We start from the raw sequence: 17,887 nt of genomic DNA, 5'->3' as shown, positions 1-17,887 counted from the left end.
TTTACAGCAGCATTCCCAACCGCTGTGCTAATCATCTACAGCAGCATTCCCAACCGCTGTGCTAATCATCTACGGCAGCATTCCCAACCGCTGTGCTAATCATCTACAGCAGCATTCCCATCCACTGTGCTAATCATCTACAGCAGCATTCCCAACCGCTGTGCTAATCATCTACAGCAGCATTCCCAACCGCTGTGCTAATCATCTACAGCAGCATTCCCAACCGCTGTGCTAATCATCTACAGCAGCATTCCCAACCGCTGTGCTAATCATCTACGGCAGCATTCCCAACCGCTGTGCTAATCATCTACAGAGCATTCCCAACCGCTGTGCTAATCATCTACAGCAGCATTCCCAACCGCTGTTCTAATCATCTACGCAGCTTTCCCCAAACCCGCTGTGCTAATCATCTACGCAGCATTCCCATCCGCTGTGCTAATCATCTACAGCAGCATTCCCATCCACTGTGCTAATCATCTACAGCAGCATTCCCAACGCTGTGCTAATCATCTACAGCAGCATTCCCAACGCTGTGCTAATCATCTACAGCATTCCCACCACTGTGCTAATCATCTACAGCAGCATTCCCACCCTGTGCTAATCATCTACAGTAGCATTCCCAACCGCTGTGCTAATCATCTACAGCAGCATTCCCAACCGCTGTGCTAATCATCTACAGCAGCATTCCCAACCGCTGTGCTAATCATCTACAGCAGCATTCCCAACCGCTGTTCTAATCATCTACAGCAGCGTAGAGGGTAAACAATCCCTCTAAACATGAAAAGCACCTAGAAAATGTGTTTCAAAACTGGGATTGGAAAACACAAACCAGCATACACAGGGGTCCCCCAGAACTGATGTTAGAAACCACTGGTCTACATTGTGAGTGAACAAGTGTGAATGTCTGTACAAATGAATGAATGGTCTAATCATATTCATATTCATATTCTTCGTCTTTTTCCCCACAGAACTATGAGAATGTGCCAGGTGTTCACAAAATGGCCCGAGCATGAAGATTTTGGTGTCTCTTTTTTTTGCTGCCACAGGGACTTCAGTGGACATGTCAGAACCACCACCCCAATACCCCCCCCCCCCCCTTTCCCCTCTCCCCTTCTCCCGTGGAACTTAGAGAATTTCTCAATCTGACAATCCCAGCACCCAAGGGGGTGACGAAGGGGACACAGATTATCCCCAAATGATTTTTTTATACCGAAAGGAAAGTTAAGGTTTGTAATATTTTAATATTACAAGTAATGTTAACTTGTTGACTGTTAAACGTGACTGCAGCTGTAGGATTGTCTGCTATCGTGCTGTCTCTCTGCAAGTGCTTCTTTATTCAATCAGCTGACACGTTTTTATGTTCATATATTTTCTTCTTATTGATGCTGTCATTTTGGATATTTTTCTGTTCCTTGCGAAAGACCCCATAGCACACCATGCCAAGGTTTGTGTGCTCATAGACTTCCTGTTGATTTTATGTATAAAGTAAAAAAAAAAAGAAGAAGAAAGAAGAAGCGAAAAAATAGAATTTTTAATAACTTTTGGTGCTTTGACAGTTTTTAGAGGAGTCTGCAGGCTTCAGCTTTCAAAAAGTTATATTTTATGAAAATTGTGTAATTGGCAAAATGGTTGGAGGTGTATCATGGTTAACTGCAGTCTGAAAGTCAGTGCCTTACAAATTACACTTTTGTTCAAGCATTTTCAGATATAGAAAAAGTATGAGAGACAGACCTTATCAGATATTATTACATGGTTCTGTCTTGTAGACTGATATGTACCTGTGAAGTGAATTATTTTATGTGAAGTTATATGAAGGTTTTGTTACGGCTTTTCCCCACCCAGCATTGTGAGGGGTAATGACCTTACCTGGAGCAAGATTTATTCTATCCATGGTGCACTTTGTCCTTTAAATAATTCACCTTTTTTTTTTTTTTTTTTTGGTTACTTATGCAACATTAATCAATGAGGTGCGTTCTGAAGCAGCTGAGCAAACACAGGCAGGGCCGCTAAGGAAATGGCCCAGCGGAGCCAAGATGTGCATAACAAGATGCTTGCCTCAACGCAACACACAAACACACACACTCGCACGCACGCATGCACGCACACACACACACACACACACACTGTTTTGAGGGTTAAATGCACTAATGGCTTGAGCCAGGAACAAAGTACACTGTGAGGACATTGGATCTGGGATCTAATTACCCCCTGAAGCCCCATGGTATGGGCTGAAACTGGATGATGTTTTTTATTTTATTTTTATTTTAAGCTCCAGGAAGTTATTTCCTGTTCTCATTCTTGCACTTTCCCCACCTCCTCAGCTTCTCAGTCAGGGTCCTCGGTGAGATCGTTAATAATTCTGTGAATCTTCACGCAAGGTGTTGCTAATCATGTTGCCTCGTTGCCCGCAGCCTCTACCTGCGCGCGCGCGCGCGCGTGTGTGTGTGTGTGCGTGCTTGTGTGTGTGTGTGTGTGTGTGCATGTGCGCGTGTGTGTGTGTTTTAATTGACACTATGTGTTATATTTAACTTAATTTATGCAGCGGTGTATATGTAGCCTACATCAGCAAAGAGAATTCACAACGAGCTGTACGCGAACTATAGTCCTGAGATCAGATCCAGAGTTGGATCTACCCCCAACCCACTCTTCATATAGGCCTACATTACAACCATCAGCTTCACCAACACACCCCAAAATCACTGACCCACAGAAGAGTTTGGCCAGCTGAGCACCCAAATAATTTGTCTTTTTTTTGAAGGCACCATGGAAAGAGGCTTTTGTTTCTCTTATTTTCGGCCTTTTTGAACCTGCCTTTCTTCAGACTGAAAAACAAATGTTTATATACCTTCATCTTAGTCTCTTAGTATTGTGTTTGTTTGTTTCTTTATTTTCGCAGTGTTTTGATAGCTCAAGGTGAAGAACTGCATTTTTGTAACCAGCAACACATTTAGACTAAAACCACGAAGTCCAGTCCTTGATCCTTTTTTTGTTCTGACAACTGTCAGAATTTATGTATACTACTTATTATATAGTAGGCGACGTCAGGTCATGATGGAGCAGGTAATTGACAGAATTGACAGCGAGGCCCTTTTGACGGTGTATTTTGAAATTTTCTTTAGGTGGAATGCACATTTTAGGCGAGACAAATTATTTTGTTCTTGAGCGACGGTGTCAGAAATCCATGACATCACTACTCACGCACTTTCATAGCGGGAAATGCAAGCTGTTGGATGCAGACGTTGTTTGAATCAGTATTTTGACTTGTATCAAGGCCTATTTTAAAGTGCCTTAAAGTTTTGGAGAGATGGAATTTGTTGATGGAAAATGATTTTTGATTTTGGGGATCCCACAAGAAGGGTTTTTTTTTTTTTTTTTAAATCGTAACAAGTTTTTATTCAGCTTGTGACATGATACAAAGCGCACAACAGGTCGGGCGCGAGACACAGCTGGTCGAACACAAGGTGCCGCAACAGCGCTGGCCATTGATAGAATTTTACCGTGTAGGAATACCGGTCTGGCGAGAGGCCAGACAACAAGTTACCTTGACAACAAGTTTGAAGTTAGCACAAGCGCCAGTCTCCTCTGCGGTAAAAAAAACCTGGTAGCAAAAGGCAAGGTACTCTTCAGTGCTGCTTTCCGTTCTCTGTGAACGGAAATTCATTTTCCTTAACTGTTTTATTGTGTTGTTGCAACCTTGACGTTTGTTGGAGTGTTCTATGAAGTAAAATGGAGTTTCCGTGTATAGCCCCCGCATTTCACTAGGATTCTTTTGACACGCCTTAATTGGCGTAAATCGCCTGGCATTGAGCGATTTCACAGTACGTGATTTTCTGCCACGTTGTCGAGCAGCTTGCACATTTCTCGTGGCTGTGGTTCTTCATTCCGCTTTCTTGACGAGAACCCAAAACTTGTTGTGAATGTATGTAAATTTGTATTTGTTTTCACAGAGATTATGAAATGCTTAGAACTGGCACATGCATTGTAATTTGTTGACAATTATAAATATATTCTTTGTTCTGTTCAGCTCAAGGAAAGAACTGTGCGTGTGAAAACTGGTATAACATTGTACTGAACTGAAATAAACTTTTAATTTAAGAGATGCTCTGTTTTTTTCCCCTCCCAACACTCAGGAATAGTCCAATGTGTGTTTGTCTGTCTGTCTGTCTCTGTCTTCATCTTTTCTTTTTTGCCAGACCTGGTCCCAGGTTTATCACTCTTCAGTTCACCATTCCAATTCCCAGGTGAACTCTAGCGCCTGTTCCTTTGAGGTGTCGGTGTGACCCGATACATTTATTTGAACATATTTCTGTAATGTGCACCTACTGTATTTTTTGTCATTCAATCTCTTTTTCAATCGCAGCCTTTCGGCGAGATGCTGTGGAACAGGTTCTTAGAATGTTTCCGCATGTCATCTAAGAAAAACACTTCCTCATAAAGGTGTTAAAGGCTGGTAATAAATAAAAAAATCAATGTGAGTCTTACACTTTAATGTTAAAAAAAGTACATACAAATTTGGTGATTTTGTCCTGTTTGGACAGAGCCAATGTTAAAGCAATATTTAATGGGTATTTACGTAAGGAAATGCCAGATTCTTATTTGTACCTCCTATGTTATATTTGCTGGTCAGAGTTCCAGAAGGTAAAATAATATATCGAGAACTGCACACACAGTTTGGGCAGATTGTCATACTTTTTTGCTAGCGTACATTTTTGTTTAGTTTGTTTGCTGGGGACATGAGAGTTACTGAGATTGTTGTCTGATTTGCATAGAATAGGGCTGGTTTCACATTGGGTGAGGGGCGGCCGTGTACTGCAGTGGTTTAAGGAACTCGTGTTGGTTGCGGGTTTGTATCCCCCGATGGAGAACTGCCGCTGTGCCCCAGAGTGAGGTTTTACGAAGCCGAATTGCTCCTAAGCTGTAAAATGTCAAAACATTCCGTATCAGTACGCAGAAGAATTCAAGCTTTGTAAATCTCCTCCGGGTGAAAGCGCCTGCGAAGTGTAATGTGATGGATGGACTGCAGGGCCGTTCAGTAAGTGAAAGAGCCATTGTGTTCAGCCGCCGGTAGTCGTGGGGACGGTGGAGACAGGAGGGCCCCCGAGCCGAGGGTGCACAGTAGGCTTCTGTTTCCCCCCTTTTTCGGGTGGGAACCTCCCTGTCTAAATGTGACCCCTGGGGTCAGATCCCTTTGCTTCAGAAAGACTTCCTGCGAAAAAACACGGAGGAATCTATGACATCCCTGGTTAAATTCCTTTCTATCTTGGCCTAGTTCATAGCTACTGATCCCACTGTAGCATAAGGAGGTCTCTCTCTCTCTCTCTCCTCCTCCTCCTCCCCCTTCTCCACCCTGATTATGATACGAATTTGGGCCTTTTCTTCATTTCCACTCATTGGGCCTCATTCACAAAACCCTTATTGAATTGGTCTTTCTTTTGTTCTTAAAAATGTTCGTACAAAATAAACCAATATGGGATTCGCAACACATGTGCAGACCTTGATTTCTGGCTGTTTGTAAATTTTATGCGCAATCCTGTTCATGTGATTAGCATAAGGAAAACAGCCATGAACAAATACAGGTAAGAAAAAAAAGATGAATGCCGAAATGTTCCAGGAAACATTCTTACAGTTTACGATCAAGTGTGATCGTACACGTTTTGTGAATGTGAAAGTCCCTCAGGACAAGAGCGACGGCTAGATGCCTAACATGCAAATGCTGAGGACCTATTATTACATCATAAGGATGCACCAATTTGCCATGGACAATTAAAACTACTGGACATACAGAATTCCCCCCATGGAGTATCCACTCTGCATCAGTAACTCAGTAACATGCCAGATCAGCATTTTCAGTCCCAATGTCTCCATAAAGGTACATGTGCTGACATACAGGTGTTCTGAACGAATGGTGTTCTGTGAATGAGCCTGTCCGGTGTGGGCCGTACAGTGTTAATACAGCACTAATGGCTGAAGGAGAGAGGGTGGGAACATTTAAGCCCAATCAGACGTTCCACAGAAGAGCAACCGATTACAATACAATGGAGGGTGGGCTCAACAGACCACCAACAACCCCCCCCCCCCCCCACAACACACACATTCAATTTTAAATTGTGTCAGCGCATTTTCACAGCTGCCCGTTTGCTGTAGAAATTCTATGGAGAGATCCTTGTTCTAGTCGCCCTTCAGCAGGAGTGATACCTTAATCTTACCTTAAGGTGACATTACCTTAAGGTACATAACCTCAGATTAAAAACACAGGAGATAAGCTCAGGTAGGCAGAGAGAGTGCTGGGGGGTTTAAAAAAAAAAGAAAAAAATTGAAAGGAAGCGCTTGATTGGCTGTTGGCTGCCGAAAAAAAAAGCTACAATTGGCCTAGTCCTGCTAAACCTGTTTCACGTTCCATTCCTCTTTCCCTCCCCGGGGACATCAGACAAGGTGTACTTTTCCCACTGTACCTGTGACAGAGTCAACAGAGAAGTCATCCTGTTCAGTTCCTGTGTCGGGGATGCTGTAGACCCAAAAACAAAAAAAAACAAAAAAAGGGGGGGAGGGGGGGGGATTCTTCTCTCCTACCGGACCGTACCTTGCTGGCAAAGGGAGGATCTGAGCCATGTTGCCCGGCTGGCTGGCGAGAGTTTGTTTCTTCTCTTCTGTGACACTGTGGCACATTCCCGTATCAACAGGTAAGGGACCTGTTGTTGAATTATGCTCGCCAGATTTTTTTATTTTTATTGTTGTTGTTTGTTTTAAAATCCTTCGGATCCTCTGAATAATGATGAGAGTCCGTAACTGTGACTAGCCAGCTGCTTTACGAAAAGGTAAAGATCAGCAGTGTGTGTGTTTCTCTGTGTGTGTGTGTGTGTTTTGTGTACCTGCGTGCACGTGCGTGTGTGAGTGCGTGCTTGCGTGCATGTGTGAGTGTGTGTGAGTGTGTGTGCGTGTGTGTGTGCAGGCATGGCATTGCAAATGGGGCTGGCTTGTGAGAAAATTAAACGAAAGCAGCGAAAAGTCAGAAGTGAAAGTGTTTTCGAGCACGACAGGCAGTTCCACGAAAGACCCAGTGATGACTTCCCATTCCACTGAAGTGGTCAAGAGTCAGCAAGGCCACTCAGTCAGTTAATGCTCTATACCCCATTAAGCCTGCAGGGGGGGTACAGTAATCTGGGCCATGGGCCAATACATCATACTATTCTATGGTAAAAGGGACAACAAGCCTCTTGTTTTGCCTGTCCTCCTCTTCCTCTGAGTTACTCCTAATGTCCTCTAATCCCTCCCCCCACACCCTACCTCAAATCGACTCTGAATTCCACTCTTCAGCCCTTCCTCTATATTCTCTCTCTCTCTCTCTCTCCCCCACTCACTCACTCACTCTCTCCCTCCCTCACTCACTCACTCACTCTCTCCCTCCCTCCCCCCTCTCTCTCTCCCTCACTCACTCACTCTCACTCTCTCTCTCTCTCTCTCACTCCATCCCCAGCCCTGTCCTACACCGTCGTCCCTCGCAATGTGAGCCAGGACGTTGGCAAGGCCGCCACCTTCCTGTGCGGGGTCTCCCCGGAGACGGCCGCAACGAGGGTCGACTTCACCATCTACCGTCGGCATGGCAACTACAGCGTGCTATGCCCGGGAGAGCCCCTCTCGCTGCCCTCCCAGGTAAGACCCTCCGGCCAGGTTAGCAGAGGGCGTGCAGACCCAGGCTCATCCTGTGGACTGGGGCGGGGCAGGGGGGTTTGCAGGTTCACGTTCCAAACACATGCCATCTCCTCACCTCCTGCATGGGGACGTTTGGCTGGATTACAAATATTTATTTTCTTTCAGCTTCTGGGAAAGCAGCCATTTGCTTTCTATTGTGCAAACAGCACCAAGTGCAAGTAACAAGGGTAACTACAAGCCCCCAAACAGTGTAAACTATATTCGCAAACTATATCAGCCACTATACAAGTTAATAACGTTCAATATTAAGAACAACACAATACTGAGGTTCCTAAGAAAAAGAATATCGAACCAAATGTATTTTGCAGCAAAAGAGAGGGATCTTAACTAACAGAATAAATAATTAAGTAAAGTTTACAACAGTTTCAGCATACCAGCTGTGTGTAGCCAGTGAAGCATATTAATATATATTTTTTAATTCATCCATTTTTTTATTAATCATTTTTTTCAAAATACATCCCATATGAGAACACACAAAAACACAAAGCAAACCTGAGTGCTTTCACACCCTAAGAACACTTTTAAACCCCTAATTGCTCTGGTGAATGTGAGGAATGAATTGTAAAGCGCTTTGGATAAAAGCGCTATATAAATGCAGTCCATTTACCATTTACCAAATTATGAACCAAAATGAAGTACCGCTATGGTTATGGCACATTCTCATTGCACTGAAATACTAATCTTCACACAGAGGCCTCTGCTGCAAATGTGGGGGCATGTAATAGCCCTCGCCCTCGCCCTCGCCCTCTCCCTCTCCCTCTCTCTCTCTCTCTCTCTCTCTCTCAGGGCCTGAATGGATACTGCGAGGTTAAAGGCGAAGAGCTGCGTGCGGTGTGGAGCGTCGCCTACAACAGCCGGAAGGATAACGGCACGTACGTCGCGTGTCGGCCCACGGGACTGAGTCCGGCTTTTGCCTACCTCACCGTGAAAGGTAACGGCGCGCCACGGCGTGACCTGCCGGTGTTCTGCGATCCGTCTAAGCCGGAGCTCTCAAGGGACGTAACGGGGGCTGGTTCGGTAACGGCTGTTTGCTTCCTCTCCGATCCGTGTGCGCAGAGAACAGCAGCTACTTCGCCGCCCTCATCGGCTGCGTCATCGGCGGCTTCGTGGGGATCCTCGCCGTCTTCGGTCTGGTGTACCTGGGAATGAGGCGCTCCGAGAGGTTCCGGAAGTGTCTCAGTGAGTGGCATACTCAAATGTACTAACAGCATTAGCCACGCTGCGTTTCGCCTATTCATTGTGTTTATTTTGTCCTCATTTTCAGAAGGACAAACGTCTCAAGATGACTTATCTACAATTACCGAGCAGTAACAGCCAGCACCACAGTCAACTTTTTTAAATAATTCTATGTTTTCTGTTTGTATGCCCTGTAAAAAGTGTACTAAATAATTCAAGTGTAATTCAATAATTCATACTACATAACATACATAATTTACCTGTCAAAGATGGCACATGCTTCAAGCATCAAACTTCCTTTTTATCTTCTCATAATCATACCGCTTTACATCTAGGAGGCGGGAGGCTGAGAACGTACGTACATAAATTGGGCTTTGGAGAGTAAGAGAAAACGGGGGCTGCATTTTTGCCCCGAAAAAAAAGAACACTAACAATGTGTTTCAAAGGCAAAGTAAATGGGTGAATGCGTCAGGAAGTACAAGTCAACACAATGGCCGCTGACATTTGCGCATGAACAGATTCTGTTAGTTACAACATTATTCCAGCAGATGTCGCCACTTGCATTCGCAGATGTAAGATGGCGCAGATGTTTTTTTTTTTTTTACGGTTACATTTCTGAAAAGATTAGTCTTACATTTTGTGTATATTTCTGTGGCATTGTTTAAGCTGTCAGGTGAAAAAAAATTGTGTGTGAAGAATCATATTTGATTTAAGAATGTCACTTTCCTCACATGTTTACAGTTCATTTATTAAATGAAATGAAGTTCCACAACGAACATTGTAGATACGTGTCATGCAATCACAATGTAAATACTGAACTGATACGCTGTTGAGTGTACAAGCTCTCAGAGAGTCTGTTACAGTGGCGTTTGACTCACATAATGGAAAAAAATAAAGCAATATTTTCACAGCTGGTGTCGCTTTTCATGCTTCCAGATATCAAAATATCAAAATACACTTGCTTCTATTCACATTGTTTGAATACATGCTAATTGCAGAGACGGAAGAATGTTTGCATTGCTGTGAATTTCACAACTGATTTAGATGAGGTCTCATGAAAGGCTGTGTGTGTGTGTGTGTCTGTGTGTGTGTGTGTGCGTGCATGTGCAAGTGTGCGTACATGGTGGTCCGTTCCATTTCAATTCAATTTAGAAAATGAACTGAAATGTAAATGAATCTTTAAAAAAAAAGTAATAATTACAGGCCTTTTGCAAATCAACAATAGCATTTCATTCACTTCCAGTATTGACTGAACTGAAATGCAATTGGCCTCAACCCTAGTGTGCGTGTGTGTATACGTGTGTGTGTGCACATAAAAGATATAGTGTTCACATGAGGGTGAGAGTTCTTTATTTGCATTGTGCGTGCAAAACACCGATCAAGCAAGCACTGCCCTGTCTGAGAACTGTTTGTCCCTCTTACCGTGTGTCTTTGTGTTCAGTGGCACGTGTAATCCCGCAGCGAACCAAACAACAAAATGGCCGCCAAACTGTACATAATCGCTGCATAATAAAGCTGCTGTGTTTTCCCTCTTTAGCGGGGAGGCTGTAAGCCTGGTGTCGTAAGACTCGCGAGTGAGTACTCAAAGGCGGACTCAGGGAGCAAAGTGCGAGGAGAGCAGACCTTGTGTTTGCAGAGGCGGTGTTTGTTTGCGGTTCAGGGCCTGAGTTCAGGGCCCGGACTCCTGTGAATAGAACGGCTCCCCGATGACGCGAATCGACCTCCAAGGACAGCCAGTAATCCTTGTCTCCATTGTCCGTCTGTCATTGATACCTGAAAGTAGCATAGCCAAGCCCCGAGAACTTTCACAATAAGTGTAAACGAAAGAAAAGAGGCTGTGCGTGTGTATGTGCGCGCGTGTGTGTGTGTGTGTGTGTGTGTTTGGTGGGGGCGTGTTATAATTTTACGCCTCAATACCCACCTGCAGTTGACAATGTGAACCCCTGGTTTGGCTGTCAGCTGTAGGGCCTGAGTGTACTGCACAGCACTGATACATCATCGCCTCTGACAAATGCACAAGTCACATCACATGGTGCAGGGGATATAAATAGCGACGTCTCCACACCTAGACCAAAGACAGATAATGAAAGACGCTTGTCAGCCCCCCCCCTCCAATTCCACTCCCCCCACGCCCCCGTCGGCGCCCCTACACCCCGCCACCACCGCCATCTCAAATTTACTGTCCTGCAGGCACTCAACAAACTCGCTTGAGGCTGTGGGATATTTTCAATGGAATATTCCTCTATATTCTCTCTCTTTCTATCTCTCTCCCTCTCTCGCTCTCTCTCTCTCTCTCCCTTTATTTCTTCATTTATGTTTCATTGGTGGCATGAAGTGAAATCTGTAACTACCACAACCCTTCACTCTGTCTCTTTCTGTCTCTTCCCCTCTCTGTCCCTCCCTCCCTCTGATTTTTCCTGTCTTTTTTCCCTTCTGAGAGGTGAGCACCACTAATCTCCTGTTTGCTGGCTTGTCTCTTCTTCTGAAATGGTTGGGGAGGGCAAGTTTTTTTTTTCTGCGTGAAATCCCCATAAAGAATGTGACAGGAATCAGAACCAGACTTGATTACATTTACACTAATTATTAATTGTTAGAAAATAATTTATTCATTAATTCAAGTCAAGTTCATGTGCTTCCATCCAGTGGTCTAAACATATAAAATGCTAAAAACTTCAATGTAGGATTTTCACAGATGGTGAACGAGTAATATATTCTTAAACTGAAATTGAAATAATCCTGTTCTCAACCAAGATGAGCCAAAATGGAAGATGTGTCTTATACTAAGGCCTAAATTTGTTACCATCGCAGCACATTTAAAAGCAAAAACTTTTTTCGAGTAATTTATTTTTACGCCTATTAGACAAAAGAAAACAAACACATTCACCATCTTATTGGTAATTTAAACCCAACCTCACGCATGCTAACCTCATGTCTGCTGCACAGATAAGGCCCGAGAGCCATTTTGCAATGCCCTTGAAATGCCGTTGTCTGATTGGCTGGCACGACCCAGCTGATTACAGCACGGAGGGGCTGTGAACCAGGCAGATAAGGAACAATAGGCACACCTCACCCCACCCTGATCCTAATGCAGTGTTAAACTACGCCCTCCACCACACACACATACACAAACACACGCGCGCATACACACACACACACACACACACAAACACATGCGCACACACACATACACAAACGCGCACACACAAACACGCGCACGCACACAAACACGCACACACACACAAACACGCACACACACAAACACACGCGCACACACACACGCAAGCTTTAGCCACCTCACCCCACCCTGATTCTAATGCAGTATTAAATTACACCCCCCCCACACACACACACACACTCACAAACACACACACATACACAAACACACGCACACACACACAAACACACGCGCGCACGCACACACAAACACACGTGCACACACACAAACACACGCGCACACACACACACACATGCACGCACACACGCTCACACACTCACACACACACACATGCACAAGCTTTAGCCACCTCACCCCACCCTGCTTCTAATGCAGTATTAAATTACACCCCCCCACACACACACATGCGCGCACACATGCTCACACACACACGCGCTTGCGCACACACGCTCACACACACACACGCTCGCGCACACACGCTCACACACGCAAGCTTTAGCCACCTCACACCCCAACCTGATTTTAATGCAGTATTAAATTACACCCCCCCCCCCACACACACACACGCACGCACACACACACACACACATATTGTACACGCGCACACAAACATGTGCATGCACGCATGCACACATGCGCGCACACACACACACGCACACGCACGCACACACAAACACACGCACGCACACACACGCACACGCGCACACACACACACACACACGCACACGCACACACAAACACGCGCACTCACACACACACACAGGTTCTCTTTGAGCCCTTTCCTCCCACCTTCCACCTCATGGCAACATATGCTCAGCTGTGTCCTTGGTTAGTTAGCAATCAGTTTTCACCAGGACCTAAAATAGCACCACATTTCAAAGGCACAGGATTGATAACAACAGTAAAAGGTTTCTATGCTTCTGTGACTGTGCCACTGTGCTTTGTGCAATGCAGTTAGGAATTATTTATTTTTCTGTGATAAAAGAAACCTTGTGTATTTTTCAATCAATCAATCAATCAATCAAATTTTATTTGAATAGCATATTTTACAGCAGTTGTCGCAATACGCTTTACAGACAACCCTGGCCTAAACCCCCCACAGGAGCAAGCCTAAGGCAACAGTGGCAAGGAAAAACTCCCTGTGGCAGATGGGAAGAAACTTTGGAAGGAACCAGGCTGAAGGGAGAAACCCATCCTCCTCTGGTCGGCTCAGGGTGCCGACTGGTGACCAACGTGTCAGTCAGTTTTACAGGGTTTATGATGTTTGTTGTCATGTACCTTTTTCCCCACTGGTTTTGCCTCGTAAAATTCCTTCCTGCTAACACATGCTTCCTTGTGATGTGCATCCTGCTCTCCGTGTCCTCTGGTTGGGCCACTGAGGATACGAGTGTCAGTGCAATGAACAGCGCAGTAACGTGTGCGTTTTCACCGCTGGCGTTAACAGATCGCTAACGAACGCAGCGGCGCATTATTTTGCATGCGAGGTCAGGCGATCGTCGTCGGGTGTTACTCTGGAAAATGGCGAGCGGAAACATTTCTCCCGGTCTCCGACGGCGTCTGCTGTTATTGTCAGAGGTGAGAGTTTCAGAGCTGTGGGCCGGCGGTAATGGCTGACCTCCTGGCGTTAAGAACGTCTGTGCTTCGCAGACCCTCCGTCTGTGGGTCAGGCTGGTGTGATGCACTGGATGCTTACGCTGAAGCTTAAAATGTCGCCAACAATCACATCTGTGGGCGGAAAATCGTTTCCCCCCCCCCCCCCCCAGTTCCCAGCCTTCAGACTCTCATGCTTCTCACAGTGTGTCGCAATCCCAAGGCCCTCAATTTTTTTTCCACTTCCTTCTTCTTTAAGAAGTCTATCACCTTACTGTCATATTTGGAGAAGTGATTCAGCACGTTACCCATGAAGGTCTCCCGTCTTTTATCCAAAGACTTGGACTTGGCAGAAGCCTGTGATCTATCAAGCCATGTGTGTAGCGACACTTTGCCTGAGATTTACCCTTCACCCATAAATTTGGGGCGCTTGATCTGAAATTACAGGCATGTTCAAGCATGTTTGTGGTGTGTCTCCTTGCCTAATATCCTTAAATGGCTGAAAATTCTTCAATGCACTTTTGAACAGGCAGCAGATGCCTAAGAATTTAAGCAATACATGTGATCAACAAAAAGGACCACCATATCAATGTAGAATTTAGCTCTGTGTACTGGTGAAGACTGATGTTTCCTTTACAATTCCAGACGCCGGTGCATTTTAAAAACACTCCTGCAGAACCAGTGTGAAAAAGCTAAATGTAGAATTATGTCAAATAATAATTTTGTTCTTTTCTGGCCAGTTTCACCTTCATCCAAAGTTTGCCCAACAAACACAGCCACACATGCCACTGTTTGCGGCACAACACTGAGTTTTAACACTCAAGGCATGTCGGGAACACAGGGCCTTTTTTTTTTTTTGTAAATAAATTCAATGTTATTATTAACAACAAAGGGAGGAGCCATTTTTCACGGTGAAAGCAAAAGCCCTTATGAACTCCAGACCACGGTGAGACCTTGACCATTTTACCGAAGCACTCAGGACTCCCAGGAGAGAAACATACCTGTGCACAGGTGAGTAAAACACGGCCCACCGTGGACAGCTGTGGTTGGTGCCATTACATCATTTGCGGCAATAAGGCTGTACTATAACCGTTTCTTTCACAGGAAATTCAAAGTGGACTTCACCAGTTCCACCTGTTTTCTATCGTCTCTCTTGGCATAGCTTAGAAAACACGAGAAGCTTGGGTACTACCACGCTTGCACGGCTGTGTTAGCTGAGACAACTGTAGTGTGTCACTCCTGTCATTGAATGGATGGTTAGGGAACTCGTATGTGCTTTCTGCGACACTGACCTTGGACTGTGAGGCTGGGATGGCCTTGATGGCACATTTAGGTTCCTAAGACATGATGGGTCAATTGCAGTGTGCTTAGCTGGGGTTTAAAACATCAGGTTTAATCCTCTAAACCACAGAACTGAATTACAACTGGAACAGCTTATGCTCATTCCACAGCTTCGGAGAGCTGTTCCAGTTGTAATGCAGTTCTATGGTCTTCAGGTTTAAACCTGAGGTTTAAACTCCAACGAAGCACGCTGCAGTTGACCCGATATGTTCCTTTCTCTTGGGCATTGTTGTTCTGGTTGCCAAGGCAAGAAGGCTTAGCGATGGACTGACACAGTTCTGTCAGTTAAACCCTTTGGATAAAGGGTGCATATGTGCATCACAATTAACATTCAGGCGTAATTTGTTGAATCAATTAAACAACAAAATTCATATTGCAAAATTCCAAGAAAGGGACGGGAAAGAATGGTATTTCACTGCAATCAACTTTCTCTTCTGTTGAGAACAAAAAAATGAATGTACTATGTCAGGAATGCTTTGGAAGAGCACACAAGAACTGGTGCAATCCAATAGTTTCATGAATGGTTAGTAAAGCAGACTTAAGGTCAAGGTGGGGATTATTTTTTGTAGTGTGACATCAGAATATTCTACATTTGAATTTGATGTGCTATTTTCGAATTCCATTGTACTCTGTGAGCCAAAATGGTGCCAGTGGAATCGGTATAAGCTCAGGAGTAATTGAGTGAAGCTGGACAGAGTCTCTGGGCTCTCGCGGTTCTCCTTCAAGACGGCTCAGAGGCAAACAAGGGGTGACCGATGTTCTGGAGTCACGGAATCCACCCGTTAGAAAAAACAAACCGGTTTGGCCAGGGAGAGGAAGGGTGAGCCTATTTTTCCAAAACAGGCCCCATTCCACCTTAGCGTGAGTTCAAGGGCGAATCCAAGGGTGTCCCGAAGCCTGCTGTGCCCATCCCGACACAGTGTTTACTCTGAAAACAGCATCTGCGTCCCCCCCCCCACCGTCAGCCAGCATCCCGCCAATGCCTCACACCAGCGAGCTTCGGTCCTGCACCGGCAAACAACACACTTGCGCGATAGTGTTACAAAACCCTGGGAATCGGCAGCTACACGTCCATGAAATTAAAATACATCCGGTCTTTAATTATGGGTTATTCTTCGGAAGCAATATTAATGAGTTACATGAGGTTTTTGTTGAAGTGGAGCACAGCTGAGAAGGTTACAGAGTCAGTCGACGGTTAGCTTCCATAGTTGAGCTGTGCGTCCACCACACCCTGGCACAAGGGTGCGTTTTTCATAAAAAATCGTTGTGTCTTTAATGAGCTACTCGTTATTATTTTATGTTTATGCTGTATTTCTTTGGAGCAATTTTCTAAAGACTCTTCTTTCTTAACCTTGAGCAAGTGAAAGCACCTGAAGCAGCAGAAATGGATCAGCCTACTTGACAAAATGCAAAGCTATGCAAGTCTCTCAGTTAAATGAACAGTAGTGACTGGCTAAATTAAGGAAGTGGATGCTTTCTATTTTCAAACAAAATCATTTATGCCCTCAATTTCTTGTCTCCTTTTTTTCAGTTGAGCTGCTTAGAAGATGGGACAGTTTTCTGCTCTGGTTCTTTTGGCAGGTAAAGAGAGGTATTTCTGTTTGTGAACCTGGCTGGCCAAGACTATGGTCACCTCTTGCTTGAAACTTTTCAAGGTCATGCAGCAGTGGTTGCACTGAAGGTCATGTGTTCAAAGACAGGGTGGGGCAAAACTGGAGTTGTCCTTCAATGCCTTTTACCTCCTCTAGACTAATAATGGGCTAAAGATGTGTACATAATGCTGTGCAGTATGTTCATATCTGTTTCCCAGGGCTTTTGGGGTTGAATTATGTCTTGCTCCATTTGTAAAAATAAAAATAAATAATAATAATAATAATAATAATAATAATAAAAGATAAACGCACATCAAAAAAACTTGCATGAGCAGGACAGAAAAAAAGTGAAAATAGAGTCCATACACAGCACTTGCAATTTATATTTACATCACATTTAGGCATTTAGTAGATGCTCCATTCCAGAGTGACTTATGTGTTTACAAAATGTTTTAAGTAACAAAGAGTTAATGCCACACCATCTGTGTCACAGTTTGTAGAAGCTGTTAATACATAGCTTACTGACAACTTACAACGAAAAGTTAAGAGGCATAGTAGTTGCAAGGTGCTACATAAATAAATCAGTGTTTCATTTACTCATCACTCAAAAAAAAACAACCTTTCTTCACGATAACCATGCTGACACAGGTCAATTATTGCGGAGTGCTGACTATAGATTTTCGTTTCTGTGGCTTGTCCCATGAACATTACAATCAATGTGTGGTTTCATTTATAGGCTAAATTAAAATATGAATTCTGTAAAATGTTATCTCTGGTTCTGTGTTTGGGAAACAAGTTGACTCTTCCCCACTGCCTTTCTTGGAACATGCGTCTGAGTACAGAACCTGTTGTGGAAACTTCTGAACAGTCATGGGTCAAATGCATATGAAAAATATTTCAGCTCTTTAGATAATGCTAAAATTTGAAAACACTCCCTCATATTACTGAGAATGCTCAACAAAGCATGTAAGTACCTATATCTCGTGGCACACTTCTCGATGATTGTTTCGACAGCTTGATTTGACAGTTTTATTATAACGTTGTCTATCTCATGCTGTAGTGTTGTTTGTTTACTTTGCTAAAAGGCACATCTTGTCGGTAATTTTGGATAAAATCCAAATACCTAGACTGTGAATTGCAAACCGAAACTTTCAGTCATTATGGATGAATTTGATTTATTCTGAATATTGATGAAGATGCGTGACCTTCATTGGTGTCTCAGTGGTTCAAGTATTTCAAATAAAGTGACTGACCAAGCGCCCTGTCCAAACGCACTGAAGTAGTGCCCTTTCTACCTTCTTTT

General features: G+C 44.2%; 1 protein-coding gene across 2 annotated transcripts; it reads left to right on the top strand.

Moving 5' to 3' along the window:
- The first annotated feature begins 6,117 nt into the window (after window positions 1–6,117).
- On the top strand, window positions 6,118–9,796 carry LOC135237927 (uncharacterized). Of its 2 annotated transcripts, XM_064305503.1 has the most exons (5): window positions 6,528–6,680; window positions 7,475–7,650; window positions 8,497–8,641; window positions 8,767–8,889; window positions 8,975–9,796. In XM_064305503.1, the coding sequence occupies exons 1-5, from the start codon at window positions 6,608–6,610 to the stop codon at window positions 9,019–9,021; spliced, it is 564 nt and encodes a 187-aa protein (XP_064161573.1). In that variant the 5' UTR covers window positions 6,528–6,607; the 3' UTR covers window positions 9,022–9,796. The 2 variants fall into 2 exon arrangements, with proteins under 2 accessions (XP_064161564.1, XP_064161573.1); XM_064305494.1 differs by having other exon boundaries at window positions 6,118–6,680; window positions 8,497–8,889; window positions 8,975–9,001.
- The last annotated feature ends 8,091 nt before the right edge of the window (window positions 9,797–17,887 follow it).

Source organism: Anguilla rostrata, chromosome 1 (assembly GCF_018555375.3).
Source record: "Anguilla rostrata isolate EN2019 chromosome 1, ASM1855537v3, whole genome shotgun sequence".
NCBI classification, from domain to species: Eukaryota; Metazoa; Chordata; class Actinopteri; order Anguilliformes; family Anguillidae; genus Anguilla; species Anguilla rostrata.
The sequence above is the reverse complement of the archived record's forward strand: the minus strand, read 5'-3'. Positions and strand labels throughout refer to the sequence as shown.

Coding starts and splice junctions, on each gene's coding strand:
- LOC135237927 (XM_064305494.1), top strand. CDS start 6,608: ATGTTGCCCGGCTGGCTGGCGAGAGTTTGTTTCTTCTCTTCTGTGACA. Junction 6,681..7,474: donor GCACATTCCCGTATCAACAG/GTAAGGGACCTG, acceptor CTCCATCCCCAG/CCCTGTCCTACACCGTCGTC. Junction 7,651..8,496: donor CCCTCTCGCTGCCCTCCCAG/GTAAGACCCTCC, acceptor TCTCTCTCTCAG/GGCCTGAATGGATACTGCGA.